The sequence below is a fragment of the Hermetia illucens genome, chromosome 4, assembly GCF_905115235.1.
Source record: "Hermetia illucens chromosome 4, iHerIll2.2.curated.20191125, whole genome shotgun sequence".
Classification (NCBI taxonomy): domain Eukaryota; kingdom Metazoa; phylum Arthropoda; class Insecta; order Diptera; family Stratiomyidae; genus Hermetia; species Hermetia illucens.
The window spans coordinates 101,195,568-101,214,385 of record NC_051852.1 but is presented as its reverse complement, the minus strand read 5'-3'; the positions used below and the strand labels follow the sequence as shown (position 1 = coordinate 101,214,385).

The window sequence follows — 18,818 nt, the reverse complement described above, 5'->3', positions numbered from 1 at the left end:
ATTGCAGTTTTAATAACGGCAGCTCTGGTCAAATGACATTTCGCTTTTGTTTAGTGCCATCTACATCTGAAAACTTGTTTGTTGTGGAAAGAACTCTGTTATGACATTAACTTGACACATTCTTTTTATATTTTCTCTCCTCTGTTTTCGGACGACACGTGCGAAAATTGTTAGGATTAGGACATAATACGGCTGTTTGTTAGCGAAATTCCGCAAAATGGTAAGACGATTCCTGCCCAGGCTTCAATTACAGCAACTCATGGCAACTGTTTTCTCCTCAGGGCAAAAGTAAGAAGAAATTCATCGACAAGAAGAACGCTGTCACCTTCCACCTAGTCCATAGAAGCCAACACGATCCGCTGATCACTGATGAGAACGCACCTCAACATGTTCTCGTCGAAGCAGCGAAGCCAACTGACCCTCAAAAGCGCAAGGAGGAGCAGGAGAAATATGGAATCCTCTTCGACGACGACTACGATTACCTACAGCACTTGAAGAAAGTTGGCGGAGACACTGTTTGGGAATATGTCGAGACTCCGAACCAGAAGAAGGAAAAGAAGAAGCAAGTGTCCATCCAGCTGCCCAGCTCTGTGTTCGCGTCCGAGTTTGAGGAGGAGGAGGGCATGCTGAATAAGGCAGCTCCGCGTCCTGGTCCACGGCCGGACTGGGACCCGGATGTCGTTGCGGCGCTCGATGAAGACTTCGATTTTGAAGACCCAGAAAATCAGTTGGAGGATGACTTCGTTGTGCAAGCAATGGGTGGAGAAGATGAGGATGATGAGTTCGATGAAGATGAGGAGTACGAGGACGAGGAAGACGAAGAAGAAGTTGACTTCGATTCGGATAACTTAGGAGACAGTGATGTCAGCGACGCAGAACTGGAGGATAAATTGGGACCATTGATGAAGGAGCGCCGTTTTAGCGATGAGGAGACGAAATCACGCTTTACAGAGTATTCCATGTCCAGCAGCGTCATCCGCCGCAACGAACAACTGAACCTTCTGGACGAGCGTTTCGAAAAGTTCTACGCGACCTACGACGACACGGAAATTGGCGGTTTAGATCTGGAGGAAATCGACGGACACATGGACACATCGCACTCTGTACTCATGAAGTGCTGGAAAGAATTCAAAAAAGGAAAGAAACCTCTAAAGTACGACAAAGCATGGGATAAAGAACGAATTAAGCAACTTCAGGAGCACGACTCCTCGGAAGAAGAAGTTGAAATGGAAGTAGAAGACGAAAAAGAAAAGAAAGTAGACTGTGAAAGCATTTTATCCACATATTCAAATATTTACAACCACCCAAAGCTCATCGAAGAGCCGCGCCGCAGTCGCAAAATAAAAATCGACCCGAAAACAGGCATTCCAATGGATGTCTTGCGCGGTGCCGATAGCGACAAATTGACCACTAAATCGCTGGCGAAGTTCGATAATGAGAACTTGCCCACATCAGGCGCCAGTGGACCGAAATCTCTTTGCGAGAAATCTGTTCTGTCCACCTTGAGTGTGCTGTCAATTCGTCCAAAAGACGAAACGCCAGAGGAGAAACACGAGCGAAAACGTTTACTCAAGGAATATCGCGCCGAGAGAAGAATGGAAAAGAAGGCGAACGCCCTGGCTTTCAAGGATGAAAAGAAGCGGCAGCAACAGATTAAAATAAACAATCAGAACAATATTCAAGGAAACAGGATATTGTAAATGCTGTGAGATAGCTTGAGCTTGTTGTATGTATGTAGGATAAGGTCTACTTTGTTTTAATAAAATTATGTCCTAATTTTTATATGATGTAGTGTTTTTTCATCGGAATACTAAAGAATTCCTTTATCAACACAGAAGCAGGAAATCTTATCTAGATTTTTGCGCGGACCTGCAGCAAAATACGGGTTTCACACGGTTACCGTCGCTATACACACAGAACATCCAATTATGAATAACATCCAGTAGGAAACTTATAGATGAATGTGGTTTCTGCACATGACTAATGCACTAGTGATTCACCAATCATAATGTGCCTTGCCAGGGAAGTCTATTTCAGGAAATAAGATGATTTTCAATAAAACCGCTAAACTTTTTTAAGAAGTGAATCAGCTACTTTCACTTCCACCTTAAGGGGTTATATGTGCTTGGAGGCCCAAAAAAAGGTTTTGTTCTTTCAAGATTTTTCAGTGAGTACATTCTTAAATTATAATCCACAACCAATATACCAATCGATTAAGCAACTCTTCAGGTGTAAGAAAAAAATTATTGACACTTTTTACAAAATAGGGGTTACCTGCTTGCCTGTATAAAGAGAACAAGATGTTCTGAAGGTCTTCCGCATCAAGCAGTAAAACTCCCCCACCATTTGGAAACACAATTATTTTTTTTGTGGTCTAAACAAGTTTAGCTGGTGAAGTACACACAATTATAATTTTAGAATTTGTTCGCAGAATGGCACTTTTTCGACAAAAAAAAAAGACTGTTAAAATCGTGTGTACTTCACAAGATAATCGAGTTAAGAAGTTAAATGTTCATGGCGATCGCATGAAAACTCTTCGAGTTCTACTGCTCGCCGGCTTTGAAGACATGGCTTCGAGAAAAACGCGTTTGAAGTTTAAAAACGCTATAGTTTAGTTTACTGGGGGGAGCCACAGCTCCGAGCACTCAGGCCATTGTTAGGCCCATTGTGCTACCCCGTAAATCCCCTATTCAAAGGCTTCCTGCCTACGGTGTTCGCAGGCTTTAGCGAATCTGAGAACATTCTCCAGGCTGAGTGCAGGTTCTTCATTGAAGAAAACCTTGCCAAGGTGACTTCGTCTGAGATCTGAGGATGCCGGGTGGCTGCATAAAAAGTGCAGGGTCATCTCCTCCTCCTCACATTGGCTGCACATAGCCGAAACCACTCCCCCAATCTTTTCCATATGGTACTTTAAGGAGCAGTGTCCCGTTAAAAGTCCTACTAGGATTTTCAAATCCCACTTCTTAAGGGACAACAAAAATGCTGCTCTAGTGGCCTTAGGCTGTTTCACGCTATAACTTTTAGAAATCATAATAATATGATTCATGAAATTTTTGTCAACTTGACTCTGCTATTCCAACTACATACAATTGCCCCAACCCCAGCAAAACTAATTTTAAGAGTGGCTTTTATACAAGAACGTTATTGATTATGAATATGTGTTAGCGTATTTAAAGCCAGGAAAAAAATCCCAAATCTTAAGATCAGTTTATTCATTGATAGCTGACTTTTGCACTAATATTTCTCTATTGTAGTGACTGACTGTTCAGTTCATTTTAGGTTGAAACCGACATAACATACAATGTTTATACTAAATTTGGTAGATTCTTCTGTAACACAGGCTCGATCAGTCCATCTTCAACATTAAGATATATTTTTTTAGCTTACGTGTTTGCTGTAGCCTTGAGGTAAAACTAAATAAGGCATTTTTTTTATATATGGATATACATAGTTGTCAATATCCCCTCAGTGGCGCACAGTGAGTCGCCCAGACCTAGGCACGATCATTACCGAATCCCCGAAATATGCTTCAGATTTTCCCGAGAAGCCTACACTTCTCTGCTATTCTGCGCCATGGGTTTCCAGGACAACTATGCACTATTATTTCCACCTTCTAATCAACACATCCTTCGATACCTGACCCGAAATCTGACGCCGCTCTGCGTTCGAAACCGTCAATGGAGCCAGAGTACACACAGAGTAAAGGAGGTTTGGAACTTCCATGTATCAGTGGAGGGCGCTTGTCATATGCTACCCCCATTTAGCAGTTAGCAGCACACAGAGAACATTGGCAATATAACAACCTGAACTGAATGTTGGTGTTGAGGCATTTCCATTCTCAGATTTTAGACAAACAATGAAGTTGGATTTACCACTGTTATGCATCATTAAGATCGGGGCCACCTTCACAAACAAGGCTACTAACATAGACAAGTGGATCGACACCCTTGATGTTCTGCACGTTAACGCAAATAGGAAGAATGCAATGACCTTTTAGACTAAGAACCTTAGTTTTATTCGTATTTATCTTCATCCATGACTCAGTGAGAGAGTAAACAGATATCATGTCGAGGTGTTTAAGAAAAAATATCATGATCCCTTCTCCGTACAAGGCAGCGTTGAAAACTTCACCGATAATAAGAGGGAATAGTATCGGCAACAGAATGTAACCTTGTCGGAGTTAGCTTTATACTTAAAATTCCTTGGAAATTTAACCTCGATGACATTTTGCACCAATATTGGTTGCTCTGATAGGAGCTATTAGTTTCTCTAAAATTTCGCCCCTGCATAAAGTATCGCTGATAAACTCGCACAATCGATGAAGAGCAGACGAAGATCCGAAGTCCGCACACTGGTCCATTCCGTAGTGTGTTGATGTAGTTAGTGGAGGAGAATTCAGAACAAAATTGCTAGAGTTGCGGTCTGTCAAGTTGTCGTGGACCAAAAGACTTTAATTAAGCCATCACATATTTTTCTTAGGATTATGAAGGAGAGGAAAGAAACTTTCTTTCCCGGTTTCTGGTCGACGGACTGGGAGCTAGAACCCAAATTCATTAAAATTTGAAAAAAAAATGGTTGCCGTTTTAGGAGTTCTGGCGGATAAAAATCAGAAAAATAATGTTGCTTTACTTGCAAAAATTTTCATTTTCGGTGTTATTTGGAGACATTTTTTGCAGTTAGATTTTAGCAAGTTATTTGCGAGGTGCCAGGAACTGTTTTATTCATCTTCACATAATTACATGAAATGTATGAAATTTTCACATTCGGCAACTCAATGTCTTGCGATTTTACTTTGGCAAAAATGCTTAAACTGCAACCCTTCTTTACCAAAATGTATAGCCTAGGAAGCAAGAGCTGCACAGCTGACCTCTTTTGCTGAAAACAAACCGTGCTCTAAAAAGCGTCATCTATAAAATGTCTTTCGAGGATTGCCCATTTACCTACTTTGGACAAACCAAATGCCTAGTCAGCACTCGCATCAAGAAACATTTAAAGGAAGCCGAGTTAGTAAAATGCGGCAGTAAAAAATACATTAATTCTGCAGTGACACGACCCATTGTGCAAGATGATTATAAAATAGAGAAAGTGACGGTGCTCAAAGAAGTCACAGACAAAAAATTGGACCCCTATGAGAGTTTCTTTATCGGAAAAGACCATCACGAGCACCGTTTGAAAATAGATAATAGGTACTCATCTGTTTTCATTAACACTATAGAGGGGATAGATAAATTAGGATATTTAATAATAATTAGGCTAAAATATTTAGTATAAATTTAGGTCAAGTGCTTTTGTGGGTCTACCTATTCCGCCGAAGAAGACAGCAAATGGCGGCCGGGGTACATGCCAAATCATTATACTTCCAACAAGTTCCCAAGTTTTGCATTCATCGATGCTATTTCTTTTTTATTACCAGGTCTATTGTGCCTTCTCTATACTCTTAAGGGCTTCTGCATAAGTTTCTGGTTTCCGATATCATCTCAGACGATGAAAGTTTCATCACTTAGATGTTTAGCTTGTTTCCCTTTAGAATATCGCTCGCTTCGAGTGAATTACTCTAGCCTTTTTATGCGAACAGTTCACGCAGAAATAAACAAAATACAAGTCAAAAGACCGGCAGCTGGTCGCTTCAGATATCAAAGGTTGTATGTGTACACCGTTTACAAAATAATTTGATCTGGAAAGCACTGCATCGATAACAACCAAATTTACATGTTCCACACTAGGAGTTCACCATCATTAGCAAGTGTGCAAAAGGACAACTAAAACATATATAAACTAGTCGGAAACAGTAAGTTCGGCGCGTCAGATATGAACGGTTTTGTTTGTTTCTTATGTAAGTATATTTGCATGCAGAACTATCCCATTTGTAAGTAGCCCGATATGTATATGCATACATATTTAGCATGTCAAACTACTGACTTTATTGTGATATTGATATCCAATATTTTGGGTTGCAGTTAATTTACACGGAATAAACAACTTTGAGCTACTGTAACTTTATCAGTAATAATACGATTCTGGGGATATCGTGCTTCATACTATAGTTTATATTACTTTTATTTATTTATATATAACTCTGGGATATACTTAAGGATACTTTCTAATCCATTTCGCAAAAATATAATAATATGCTATTATTAACTTAATTTGAGTAGATATCGATATGGAGAATATTTTGAGCCCTAGACACCGTATGCCCAGTAGTTTCTGAGAATGGGTCCGTTAAAAAAATCACTTTCGACCCCCTGCACTCTTCATCTTTCAAACAAATATAAAAAATAAGGCTTCGAGAAGTACTAATCTTGACTTTCCATTTGATAGCCAACATGACTATATTCAGTAAAAAAATCACACCCCTCTTCTGCATGTATAAAGCCCCCCCCCCGCCCTTTAAATTCAACATAGAAAGATTTAACTTACTTCATATGTGGTCACAATTCCCACCTTTTCACCAAATTTCGTACAATCAATATAACCGTTTCTGAGAAAAGTGCGTGGGTCAGACAGACATTGAATCGATTTTAATAAGGCTTTGTTTTACAAAAAAAGCCTTAAACAGGACTGGGGAAAGTAGCTTCTTCATATGTGGGACTTTAAAATTTCATTCGTACGTCAATTATTCTCGTTAATTATAAATTCGAGCGAAATTAATAAGTTCGAACTGTTAAACTTTGACATTAATAATTCCAGTTGCATAAGCGATACTATCCTCTATGCTACCGCATCCTTTGCTGCTCGTAAGATAAACTTAAGGAGGGGTTTCCGGCCAATTTAAAAAAATTGGTAATACACTATTATTAACCTTATTTTAGCAAATATTGGGATGAGATGACCTAGATTTCATATAAGCGCACCCCCCCCCCCCCCCCAAATTTTTTCAGATTGGATAGTTTTCGAGTCGTGCCTCACTTTGAGATTGCCACCTACTCGCCTATTTTGCAAATCACGCCGAAACTAGAATCCGCTCGTGTAAATACTAATTGAGACGTTTGTTTAAATAAATACCCCAAGACTCCATTACGAGAAAAAAAATGTACATCCCCCTTGGTACGTATGTCCTCTTTCAAACTCCACCCAAATTTATGTCACTCACTGTATGCGTGGAATTCAATAGTTTTCATTTCCACCAAATTTCGTTTGAATCGCCGTTTTGAGACAAAGTGCCAGACAGACCGACGACCGACGTCTGTCGGTAAACCGATTTTAAAAAGGATTTGGTTTACACAAAACCTTACAAACAAGTTGCAAACTAATTTCACATAAAATATTTTGAAGTCCAATTGACAAAATTTGGCCAGAAGCAATCTGCACAAATAAATCACGCATGCCCTAAAGCACTAACTTACACACACGTTTTTATGCTATCTTATAAGGTTCAAAGCAAATTACGCAACTATCTTCAACCTGAATACCCCGAATTAACGGTTGCCAATGTGAAATCTAGGCATTGAGCTCAACCTAAACTGATGATATTAGAACGATTGCCAATAAAATTTCAACGAATTTCAATATTTTTCCAGCCTGTACTAATTACATATACCGTGTGTGCGATATGTGAGCGTGTGTTTTCAAGTAAAAATAATAAACAGCAAACCCGAGAACTACGGTATAAAAAAGATAAAAATAAAAAGGCTCTCAACCTATGTCATGTATAATAAGCTTTGACAGGATGCAATCCTAATTTATTACACAAATTCGCATAAAGAAAAAATCACAATGCCTATCAAAATAAAAACAAAATGTATTATAAACAATTTTCACAAAAAAAACCAAAAACATTAAAAATTGCCACGTTTAAATGCTTTTCAATATGAGACAACACCTTTATGGAAAATGGGTCCACGATTTAAAAACCGCGTTTTAGTTGACACGAAATTTAATAATTAAGCTTAAAATTACATAATTACATTAAAGACTTAATTATCAGTACATTCAGGACTCTTTAACCGATTCACTAGCTTCACATTCCCCTGTGGATTCCGTCGCCACAGGCGCTGATACTGACACGGAAGAATCTACCGCAGGGGCAGCAGGAACTTGAACTTGTTCTAGTGTTTCACATTCAACTGGCAGATTCCACTCTTTGGGAAATTCATTTACAATATTACTATTTGGTACTACTGGCGCTTCCCTATTAATTTGATTCGGGCCTTGAACGTATTGAATTGGAATTAGTCCTGATGTTCGCCCATCTACTGTAGCTAGCGCCCAGCCAGAACTCATTAGCTTATGTGTGTTTTGTACCTCCTTCGGTGCAACTAAAACTGTTTGTCCAGCACGAATTGAAAGTTCTTCTGGATTGCGTCCTTGGAAACTGTAGACAGCTGTTGATTTTATTGGTCGAACCCAGGTTTGCGGGTTCCGAGCTGCAAGATAAATACAAAATTATCAAAAGTGAAAAATCACCAGTCACATTGAAAAGACAGAAATAGTATAATAAGAGGTTAATATTTCGTTTTTTCCATTTATAGAAAATACATAAGATCTGGGTCCGCGATAATCAAAATCTTTGTGTCTCTATCAATTACGAAAACAATTATGTTTGTATTGATTCTACTTAAAACGTGATCAAGTGAATAAACAATGCCGTTATCATGGAACACCAGATAGCACCCCCAGCAACAATCGATTGGGAACCTAAATTTGATAAGGTCACATTAAGAGAGAATACTTCTACTTTCATTATAATTACAGTTCATGAATGCTCCAATGTGCATGTTATTTTGCATCAGCTCTTTCGTTAAGGCTGAAATGTGTTTACATTTAATCGATCATGTAACTGCAATTTATTTGTTTCTCATTTGCTCCTAATCAAATGTTATCGTTTGCTTACAACCTTCTGTTTGCCATTATTTAAAGACAAATAAAAGCTGCAGTTTTAAATTCAAATACTTTGATATAGCTTGAATTCATTAAACATTTACCGTGCAATTCGGAAATATGAAGCTGGAAATGCCTCCATGATAGAGTATTGTATCTGACTGTACATTCAATCATAGTAAAAGTTCGGTTGGATTTAAACCATCATTAACCAAAAACTTGATTATACTTTCTTGAAAAGGCGAGCAAGGAGTTAAAATGTGTAAACTGAAAATGAAGCACCACTCATTTTCGGAAACTGTCCAACACAGAAATCTGAAAAAAATTCGAGGTCATGCCTCAAAAAGTATTCCATTCCAACAACCGCACAAATAAAGCCAATATATAATAGTATATTACTACCAATTCATTACGATTACATCATTTTGCGTTGGATTTAAGGAGCCCATCTCCATAATCCAATACAATATGTGAAAGGGGATGTTAGATTTTTTTGTTCACAGAATATGATCATGATGGGTGGTATCAATGAAAGGGTAATTTCAAAACAATAAATTTTTATATACATATATATGTATATAAAATAAACGCAAAACCTTTATATCCAAAATGTCCAGTTTTCGATAGCCCGACTTGTTTGTGTTTGTGCCTCTGCCCTAGACGAAACCGTCAGTCACCTTTTCCGTTCTTATTTGTTTCCTTTTGGGTCGTAGCTGATTTTTACACAAAAAAAAAACGATTTTAATATTGCCTTCGCTACAAGATTGTATCCTGCGAAGAACCTGAATTGTTAGGTCAATAAAGGAGGTCACATCGCCTTCTGGACTCAGTTTTATAACAAAGACGGTCTTAAAACGATTGGAAAAAAGAGGAGAGGAAAATTACCATAGTCATATTCACTATAAAATAATGGCAGTAAATATCTCAGTGAAACACTGATTCTCCTTTGAGTTGGGGATTAGGAATCCACTCAAATAATTTCCCTCTTATCGTAAAAGCTGACTCAAAGAGATGAAAAATCTGTGACAAAACGAGATGATATCTTCTTTAGACTCTGTCCCATTTAATAGAAAGATCAGTTCGTGTAGATCGGCTTGGTCCAGGTAGTCAAAAGGCTCTCGAATCACCATGTAGTGGATCAGGCTATCGCACTTCATCTACGTTGCGCTCATACAGAAAATAATTCCATAGCTCACTACTGACTTGATCATAGTTCACTATTGACTTGATCCGAAATACTTAAATCATTCAGTTATATTATATTATCGTTGTCTGACAATTATAGTGTCGGTTTCATTAGGGTCGGTCGTCAAAAACTCTGTTTTATTCAGATTCAGTCGGAAAGCCGGCTACGTGACACTTTTGGACAAGTTGCTCGAGATCACCTTTGTTGCGAGATGCTATAGGACAGTGTGCATGGCATTAAACGTTAACGTTCCATGTGGCAGTGTCCTTAAAAGAACAAAGAGGAGTGGCGAGAGATCGCTTCTTTGATGAATACCAAGAAAGATAGGGATGATTTTGATATAGTACCTTACACTCCTAACTTTACTCTTTGGAACACGGTAGAACAATTTAACCTGGCGGAAGAATTCCCCTTATACTAAGTGTTGCCGCAATGTATACAAGATAAGTTTGTTTTTCAATATTGGTGTTTTTTTCCTCCCCAATAACGTGATTGAAGAACTGGATAAGGGGCTTTTCACTTTGTAGAACTCAGTTGCGATCTCGTCAATTGCTTTAAATGTGGGCAGGGATTGGTATACTGGCTGAGTAAATTCTTGCTTTGAAACCTGGCCGGAATACTTCGCGCCATCTGTTCGTCGCGGCTCGTCTTTAGGCAGGCAACGCGTATGCACTGGTGTCAGGTTTTAACAAATTGATACAGATTTATCTCGTCGTTCCGACAACATATTTGTTTAAAGTCGTTATGCCAGTATCCTCCTGAGGTATCCAACCATTTCAAATCCAATATTACCTCTCCAAAACCAGTCAACTTAAAAATCAACACAGGTTTTTTCCGCCACTTTAAACCTTCTAAGCAACACATTTATATAATTGGCCCGAAACAGAAACTTTAGTAAAATTGTAATTATTACTGGTGATTCTCAACATCTTAATAAGGTCCTTCAGAGTAGTAAGGATTAGCCATTAGAGAGCGGCAGCCATCTATGAAACCTTGTTAAATTCATCTCCATCGAGTTGTGCCAACAATGAGACACATCTAGTGGAAATGGTTTCCGCGTGGATGGGGTCCACCACGATGCACTGCCATTGGCGAAAAATGTATCTAATTAGATCACAGAGAATATATACAACGACGGGAGTTTCGTACGCTTCGCAAAGATAAAGACTTTATCTTAAACATTCTGCCTAAGCCTGCGGGCCAAGCATACTTCAGTTTCTAAAGTCGGCTGCTACCATGCAAAAAAAATACCAGTACAGGGAGACAGACGACTACTCCCTCTTAAATTGCGGTAATTACTCAATTCAAAGAAAACACTGCAAATGTTTTGGGAAACTCAACTCTTTTACTACTTTAATAAAAAAAATCTTCGAAGGTCCATTACAAACGTTGCCAACTTTATTGAAAATACTAAATTGGCACTTAAAGATCTGTTTTTACTTCAGTTTTGCACCGCTATATGCATACAAATATAAAGTAATCTAGCAACTACAAAGCAGTAATATTTTCGTATCTAGTCCAAAACCTGCTGTACACAGATCTTATAGATAAAGTATGTTTGGATTTCAACAAAGACAATTAGAAATAAGAATATTGTTAAATTATCAAAGTTAAAATTGAGACATACACTCTAGCTCAGGGTTCAGTTTTAGATTAATTGTACAAAGTTAAATCCTATTGTATCATTTTTCACATTGCACTCACAGTCCAAAGGTATTTGAACTCTAAACTTGTATATGATCAGTTTAGTTAGTAAGCTCTTGAAGTTTAATAAAAGTTAGTTGTAAAATTGACACGAACCAAAACGGTCTTTCTTATTTCACGGCATTTTAAGATCCGGAACACATTATATTACAACAAAATAAACGATATTTTGTATTTGAGCAGTACTGCCAAAAATCTAAAGGGAAACACCATTTATTTAAGGTAATTTTGCCTGAATGTTAAATGTATGTATATAAATCACTACTTCTGGTAATGGTTTTCATGTATGTACACACGTAACATATGTGTTGGTCCTGCGGTGCTCCGGGGGTGTTCTACCTTACAATGAATAAATGGCGGACTGATTGGCAGGCAATATGCCTATGACCCTAGCGACAACGATTGATAATTATTTACAAATTGTTGAATCCAAGCATTGCGCACGACCGAATCGAGTGATGCCCCTGACTGCCAGAGAATACTCAATTAGGAGTGATATGTGTAGCAGCCGTTATAGATGCTATACTTCGATTCAAGAGTGTTGAATTGGTGTGATCAGATGAAACTGTACGATTAATATGACACCTGCAGTTCGGTGTTTTACACTGTTATATGAAGATTAGATATGAAGCCTTGCCTCTTCGGTGAAGCTAGCCAATTCCATGCAGAAAGTGGTGAAACGATCTTTAAAAAGCTAGTCAGCGAATTGAATCTCACGAAAAAACTGTACTGCTGGTTTGATATTGGTGTATTTTTGGAAATGAAACACATTCATTGCACTCATTCCACCCGTCATTTGTTTAAAGCATGATTAGTGAGCAGTCTCTCTGTGTGATCTGATCTTTATGGATTAAAACTCCACACAGTCTCCATCGCTAGCAGTATACGCACGGCACTGAAGAAGGGAAAAGTTGTTCCGATATATATGGAATAAAAAATTGCTACTAGCGACGGAGGCGATGTTGAGTTTTAATTCCTAAACACTTTTTGCTAGAAATACCGCGAGCACGCATTGATTATAAATATGATCTTTATGGTTTCAAGTTCAACTTTAATTTGGTTGAACCAGCCACTGCAAGAAAGATTGGGGGAAGGAGAGACCAATGGAGACCAACTTTAGTTTATGTCGCCTTCCACTTACTATCACCTCATCGGTTTTCCATCGCAAAATCTCTTTGACAATATCAAAGTTTCGGGCTGTGGGTGCTGTTACATAGGCATCTTCATTAAAGGGGTTACTACAGTGAACTAGTATTTGGCAGTCGAAGTTAGTGGAATTAGAAAGAAGTGGATTTGGTTGGCCATGGAGAAACTGCTGCATCCGATCCAATGACGTGGAAACCTTGACTGGCGAGTTGTTTAAGTAAAGTGAGAGATTTGATAGATCTATTACTACTTGAGAATAAATTAAAAACCAGTGGTGCTGAATCTTACTTGAAATTGTTGAATAAACTTTACTTACTTGAAGTTGTTGAATGTTTTGAATGTCAATAAAAGTCTAAGACCACTGTACATATATATTTTCGCTTCGATAATTTCTTCGGCATGATAATTATTATAATATATTATAATATATAATTATTTGAAATGAAATGAAAATGCAAGGCTCATTTTCGCAACTGAATAGCCGTAAAAGACTTTGTTTTCGTGGCTAAGTACACTCGAACCTTGATAATTCGAACTTGGAGGATTCGAAGACAGGAATAAATTTAACTTTTTTCTTTGTCTCTTGAAGACGAATTTTAGAAAAGTTTTTTAGATTCCGTACGAAAAGGATCTACAAAAAAATCCAAAAATTTGACTCTCGAGATTTCTTTGTTCATATTTTAAGTTTATTTTAAAAATTCGTGAGTTGTACACTTCCCCGAGGCCTAAAGGATCAAATTATAGAACGTTAACTTTAGAGGATTAGGCATATGCGATTCGTGCGATAGAAAGAGGGGAAGAAATTCTGTGAACATCTTAAGATGAGGATATTTCGAACGATGTAAAGAAACCGAGGACCGTTATGTGCAAGCTCTCAAAAGTCGCCGCATAATGATGCAGCATTATCTTGCAGGGAGACATACAGAGGATTATAACATCAGCTTACCAACTGTTGCTATCAATTTGATTTCAAATGACAATATTATAAATAAAATTCAGTCTCAAAAAGTACTAATCGAGTCCTTTCATTTGATGCCGCGCATGACCATATTCTGTGAAAAAAAATTGAACGCCCTTTCGCATGTACCCACCCTTAAATTTAACAGAAAATGGCGCCACTTGCTGCTGCTATCTAAAGGGATTCACAGAAGTTTCCGAATAAATCGGGTGTGACAGACGGACATTGAATCGATTCAAATGTTTTGTTTCACACAAAACCTTAAAACAAAAATTATCATCAATAAATTCCTATTGAAACATCATCTACGCCTTCGATAGACTGGCCGACTGCGAATTTGGCTACGTAAGAAGGTTTGATCGATTTTTGGAATATGCCTACACTCCTCTACAATGACTTCAAACGTCCCCCGAAAGGCCGAGATGTGATAACTTTTACTAAATTTAACAATAAAGAAAGCTCGGCTCCTGTTAATGGCTAGAGTTGTTTAGGGTAAGGATACAGATACTACGGATGCGAGTTGTAACGGATTGATCCAATTAGGGTAATGTGGGGTTTAATTTCACTATGAATATTGATAAATTGATTACTCTTGTGCAAGAGAACAGGTGTTTGTGAGATCAAAAATTATCCATAATAGGGATATTTATCTGGGTAAGTGGGAGAAAATTGCTTCAGAACCCAACACTAATAGTAAGTGCGATTTTTGATGTTGATTTATGGATCAGGTTAATTACACAAACAATTAGAATTAATGTTCAAATTCCATTATCAACAACATGACTTGTAGAGCTGTAGATCATTACACTCGGTCGTACTAAAACAGAACCTCATCTACTGGGCTAAGAAAATAAGTTTTCAACGTTTCTCTAGTCTCATTTGCGCTTCTTCCGTAGTTATTATATCTCCGTGAAGCTAACACATTGTGTAGGGAAACAAAGTTCATCTTAGGAATATCGAGGGAACTAAAGGTGCATTTACATCTGATACTTATGTCGCGACATTTATATCGAACAGAATCGCAGTTAATGTGAACGATAAAGAATTTATGTCTTTCTATAGGACAAATGTAAACACTGATTAGTTGCAAATTCAAAATTACCTGACACTTACCGCGAAATTTAGTTGTTCATTTACTTTTTCAGAATTAAGAAATAAGTGTCGGGTGAATATGGGTGAGAAAAAAGAGTAATTTAAAGTCGAGATCGAAAAATTGATTAATATGTATCACAGTAAATGGGAAGCATTGGATGGTACAAGCAGTAATTATAAAAATAGACTGCAAAAACAAGATGCTTTAAGGGAAATAGCGGAATAATTTAGAACGACGGCCGAAAAATTCAAAGCAAAGCTCATAACTTGAATTAGCAACTTTATGGTGAATTTAAAAATGCAGAAATACAAGATCCGCCCAAAGTAGTGATGAGTAGTAATGTCACAGTATCTCTATATGGCCAAGAAATTTCCCTTTGCTGCTGGAAAAATATTCTATATACTCTGCGGGTACTTCTTTAGCGTCGTTTCAGTAGTTATGACTGCCCTGATATCCCAGAGGTAGTTTACCACATCTTGAGCGCGTTTCCAAGCATACCATTTTTAAAACAAGCCTTACGAAATTTTATCCTTAAAAAAATCCAAAACATTGCAGAATCCTCAATGCTGAGCTCTGACATTCATTGGCTTTTCCACGTCTCAAAATCCACTCCCAAACCCACATAAGTCGATTTTTCACCCCTTGATTTTTAGGATAATTACACAATTCGGGGAACCGGAAGCGCAGCAATGAACGTGTACTTTTTTATGTGAGAAATCTTGAATACACGATAGTTCCTGTTGTACATAGGTACACATTCAATTGTGCATTGTTCTCAAGAACTATTAACATAACTAATTTGTTCTTCAAACAACTGTATCGATAACAGTCCACTCTTAATAGCATCACAATTCACAGTGCGAGTTGGATAAATTAAACTGTGTCCGGAATAAAATAAATATGTATACTACCGAAAAACAAGTAGACACAACAATTCGTACATTTATTCTAAGATTTTCTGCCCTACACTTATCCATGACATAAATATTTCGCAATTTCCATCCGCATGTAAACGCTCAAAGCAATTTCTGTCCGGCAATCGGCAATTTATTTTTGGAGAGAAGTATCAGATGTAAACGAAGCTTAAGACCTTCCTTATCGATGATTATGTTATACAAAAGACAAACGTATTTAACTACGATGCCTATTTAATCTGAATCAATTTGCAGTTCAGTTTTTAAGCACCTCCACTTAGCTACTGGCTCTTGATAGTCTACAATTGGAAATCCGTTCTTCGATACTAAGTGTTTTTCTTAAATTTGATTTCAATAGATACGATTTCAGAGGATAAACATCCAGCCAAAAGAACATAGGATGCTAAAATGTCGTTTGATGGAATATTTTCATTCTCTGGTATGTTTAAAGTGTTCGCTTTCAACGGAACCATCAAAGAGTCTAAGTGGGCCTATTTTAAAAACATAATTTTTGAAAAACCAATTAAAAAAAAATGGCAGAGTAATGTCCTGAGTGGGACAACTTTTAATGGAAACACTCATAATTTAACTACTACGTTTCCCCTAATCTTGCTGCAGACGAACCAGAGTCAGAAACACAAACTCTTGTATCATCTCAGTGAAGACAACAGATGAAAGTACGCCACCGCAAAACTTTCCTATTGCTTATAAAAAAAAATGCCGAGGTGAATAATCTCACTGTGGTTAACAAATTGATGAAGCTTGAAGAAGAAAACATACAAATGTTTAAGGAAAGAAAAGAAATTCAAACTCTCGAAACGAGAGTTCAAGTTCAAGATATAATTGAAGATGTAAGCGCCATTTGAATATTTCAAATTTCCATTGGAGTAAAGAACTGAATACACAGTAAAATGTTTTCATACCTTGAAATAACAGTCAGTCTTTGTTTTGGAGAAACATATTCACGAAAATTTGAGACCTTTTTGATGCTTTCTTTTACCTCCTTCAGTGTAAATTCAAACGCCCCTGGTCTCAAGTCCAAACACATTTTCGTCAGAACTCGTATCCATAGTCCGTAGTCGCAATTTGGAATCGAATGACACCTATATTCCTTTTCTATTCCAGCCTTGAATGTTCCGGTATTGTTCCTAGGTTAACGCTTTCGACCTAACTTCAATCGTCATTCTATCCTAATTGCGTAATTTTCGTTCCAAAGTACAAGTGAAATACTCAAAAAAAAGTTACGCCTGAATAGGAAAAATTATGATAATCTTCAAATGACTTCTTTATTCAGAGATAAATCATCAAATGAAAACACGCGATGGGTGATAGCTTATTTAATGAAATTAAATGCGCTATTTCCAGCCAAAGAATCAAATTACATAAAAACAACCCTTTCAAGTCGGTACTCGATAATAATGAACGCAGATGAGGCTATTTTTATGTTTATATTGCATAGGAGGCATCTGATTTTATTGAGCTCAATAAAGTTCTGTATTGACCCCAATGTTCAATAGCTATCGTGTTGGCCGATGAAACCAATCGTCAATGAAATTTCCAAACTATTTTCGCAGGTATTAACTTGATTGTTCACAAGATCCAACGAATTTCAGGCCCAAGGCCAGAAAGTTCAAACAAGCAAACAAAGCCAACATGAAAAAACACAGAGTCAACCTGCTAATCTCGCCAGCAGCTTAAAACGAGATAAGATTAGATCCGTCTATTATTCACAGAAGCGACAAACACTCGGACACATTTTGAGTTCAAATGAGATTAAAAAGTGGCAAAAATCAAAAGCAAACGAGGCTAAATTTGAAGCTGTACTCACACTCTTCAACAGCCGAATTGGACACTGTGCTCAGAAGTTTCATGATCAGATATGGGGCGGTGAAGATGAAACCGAGGAACGCGACAACAGGCCAGGGTGACGGTTTTCTCTTCTGCTGCGGGTCGGTCTGCAAGCCTTTCTGAGCGGCAGCAAAGGCCTCTTTAAAGGCCTCGGATGACGGGTCAATGTTCGAAACTTTCAGCATATACAGGAGTCTGTAATGGGAAGGTTTCGTGATTATTTAAACCAAAATAGGAAGCTATCGGCGTGGCTTACTTCCTATAGATCCAATTCAGTCCTCGAAAGATTGCGAACGTCGACCAGAACTGCGCGAATACGCCCCTTAGTCGGCCAAAATTAGCAGCAACACCAAGGATGGCTCGGAATGAACTTGTCAAAGCGAAAAATGTTGAATCCAACATCGCCGCGATATTTCCTATCGCTCCCACGAGGGATTCAATACTTTGGAATGCGGGCCGGGAGCTCTCCTCTGCGAGCTGGATGAACCTGGTTTCTGGGTCATAGGGATTCATGCCACCGTACCGATTATACGATCCGTATCCTCCGTAACTACCAAATCCACTTCCAAAACCACCATATCCTCCGAGACCTCCACTGCCGTAGCCCCCGTACATTGGGCTATAACTATTGTAACTGTTGTACCCCATGTAAGGACTCCCGCCGCCATAGGAGTAACTATTGGACTGCCCATTTAGGGGAGGCGGCAGCGGAGGAGGCACCGAGCTCACTATTTGATTCGACCGGACATTTCCTAAAGGCGTTTGGATTAGATTCGCAGATCCGCCTGGAATTAAACGAGGTTCCGCTAATACCGGGGATCTAAAGTTGCCGAGATTGTGCGCCATTGATACTTGCAATTTATGCGCGAACAAATATTTATTTTATAGAAACGCCGCGACTAATCCCAGACTCCGGATTTGGTTTCTTTGCTCGGTAAGATCAAATTTACGTCTCGATGGTTTCACTTGTCATTTCAGAACTTTGTACTCCGCGATACAGTTGCACACATACTCAGTTATTGATTCGCTTTCTGTTTGAGGGTGTGCGAAGCAATTCATCCTCAGAACGGTCCCCAATCATTTCCATCAGCTGATTACTGACAGTAGGTTTCGCACAGCCCTGCCGTTGCCCGTCAGATGATATATTTT

General features: G+C 38.2%; 2 protein-coding genes across 2 annotated transcripts; one reads left to right on the top strand and one right to left on the bottom strand.

Moving 5' to 3' along the window:
* The first annotated feature begins 69 nt into the window (after positions 1-69).
* Positions 70-1,787, top strand: LOC119654873 (protein LTV1 homolog). Its single transcript, XM_038060468.1, has 2 exons — positions 70-220; positions 282-1,787. Exons 1-2 carry the CDS (start codon positions 218-220, stop codon positions 1,698-1,700), a joined length of 1,422 nt encoding a protein of 473 aa, XP_037916396.1. The 5' UTR covers positions 70-217; the 3' UTR covers positions 1,701-1,787.
* A 5,868-nt stretch (positions 1,788-7,655) lies between these two features.
* On the bottom strand, positions 7,656-18,654 carry LOC119656293 (probable peroxisomal membrane protein PEX13). The gene is made up of 3 exons (XM_038062729.1): positions 17,926-18,654; positions 17,650-17,864; positions 7,656-8,366 (listed from the first exon to the last, which is right to left on the bottom strand). The coding sequence occupies exons 1-3, from the start codon at positions 18,513-18,515 to the stop codon at positions 7,933-7,935; spliced, it is 1,239 nt and encodes a 412-aa protein (XP_037918657.1). The 5' UTR covers positions 18,516-18,654; the 3' UTR covers positions 7,656-7,932.
* Between the last annotated feature and the right edge of the window lie 164 nt (positions 18,655-18,818).

What these genes read in the sequence shown, in the direction of transcription:
- LOC119656293 (XM_038062729.1), bottom strand. Translation starts at nt 18,515, where the DNA reads ATGGCGCACAATCTCGGCAACTTTAGATCCCCGGTATTAGCGGAACCT. An exon ending in CTGAATTGGATCTATAGGAA is followed by an intron (nt 17,865 to 17,925) that starts GTAAGCCACGCC and finishes TTCCCATTACAG; the next exon opens with ACTCCTGTATATGCTGAAAG. An exon ending in CAATTCGGCTGTTGAAGAGT is followed by an intron (nt 8,367 to 17,649) that starts GTGAGTACAGCT and finishes TTTATCTTGCAG; the next exon opens with CTCGGAACCCGCAAACCTGG.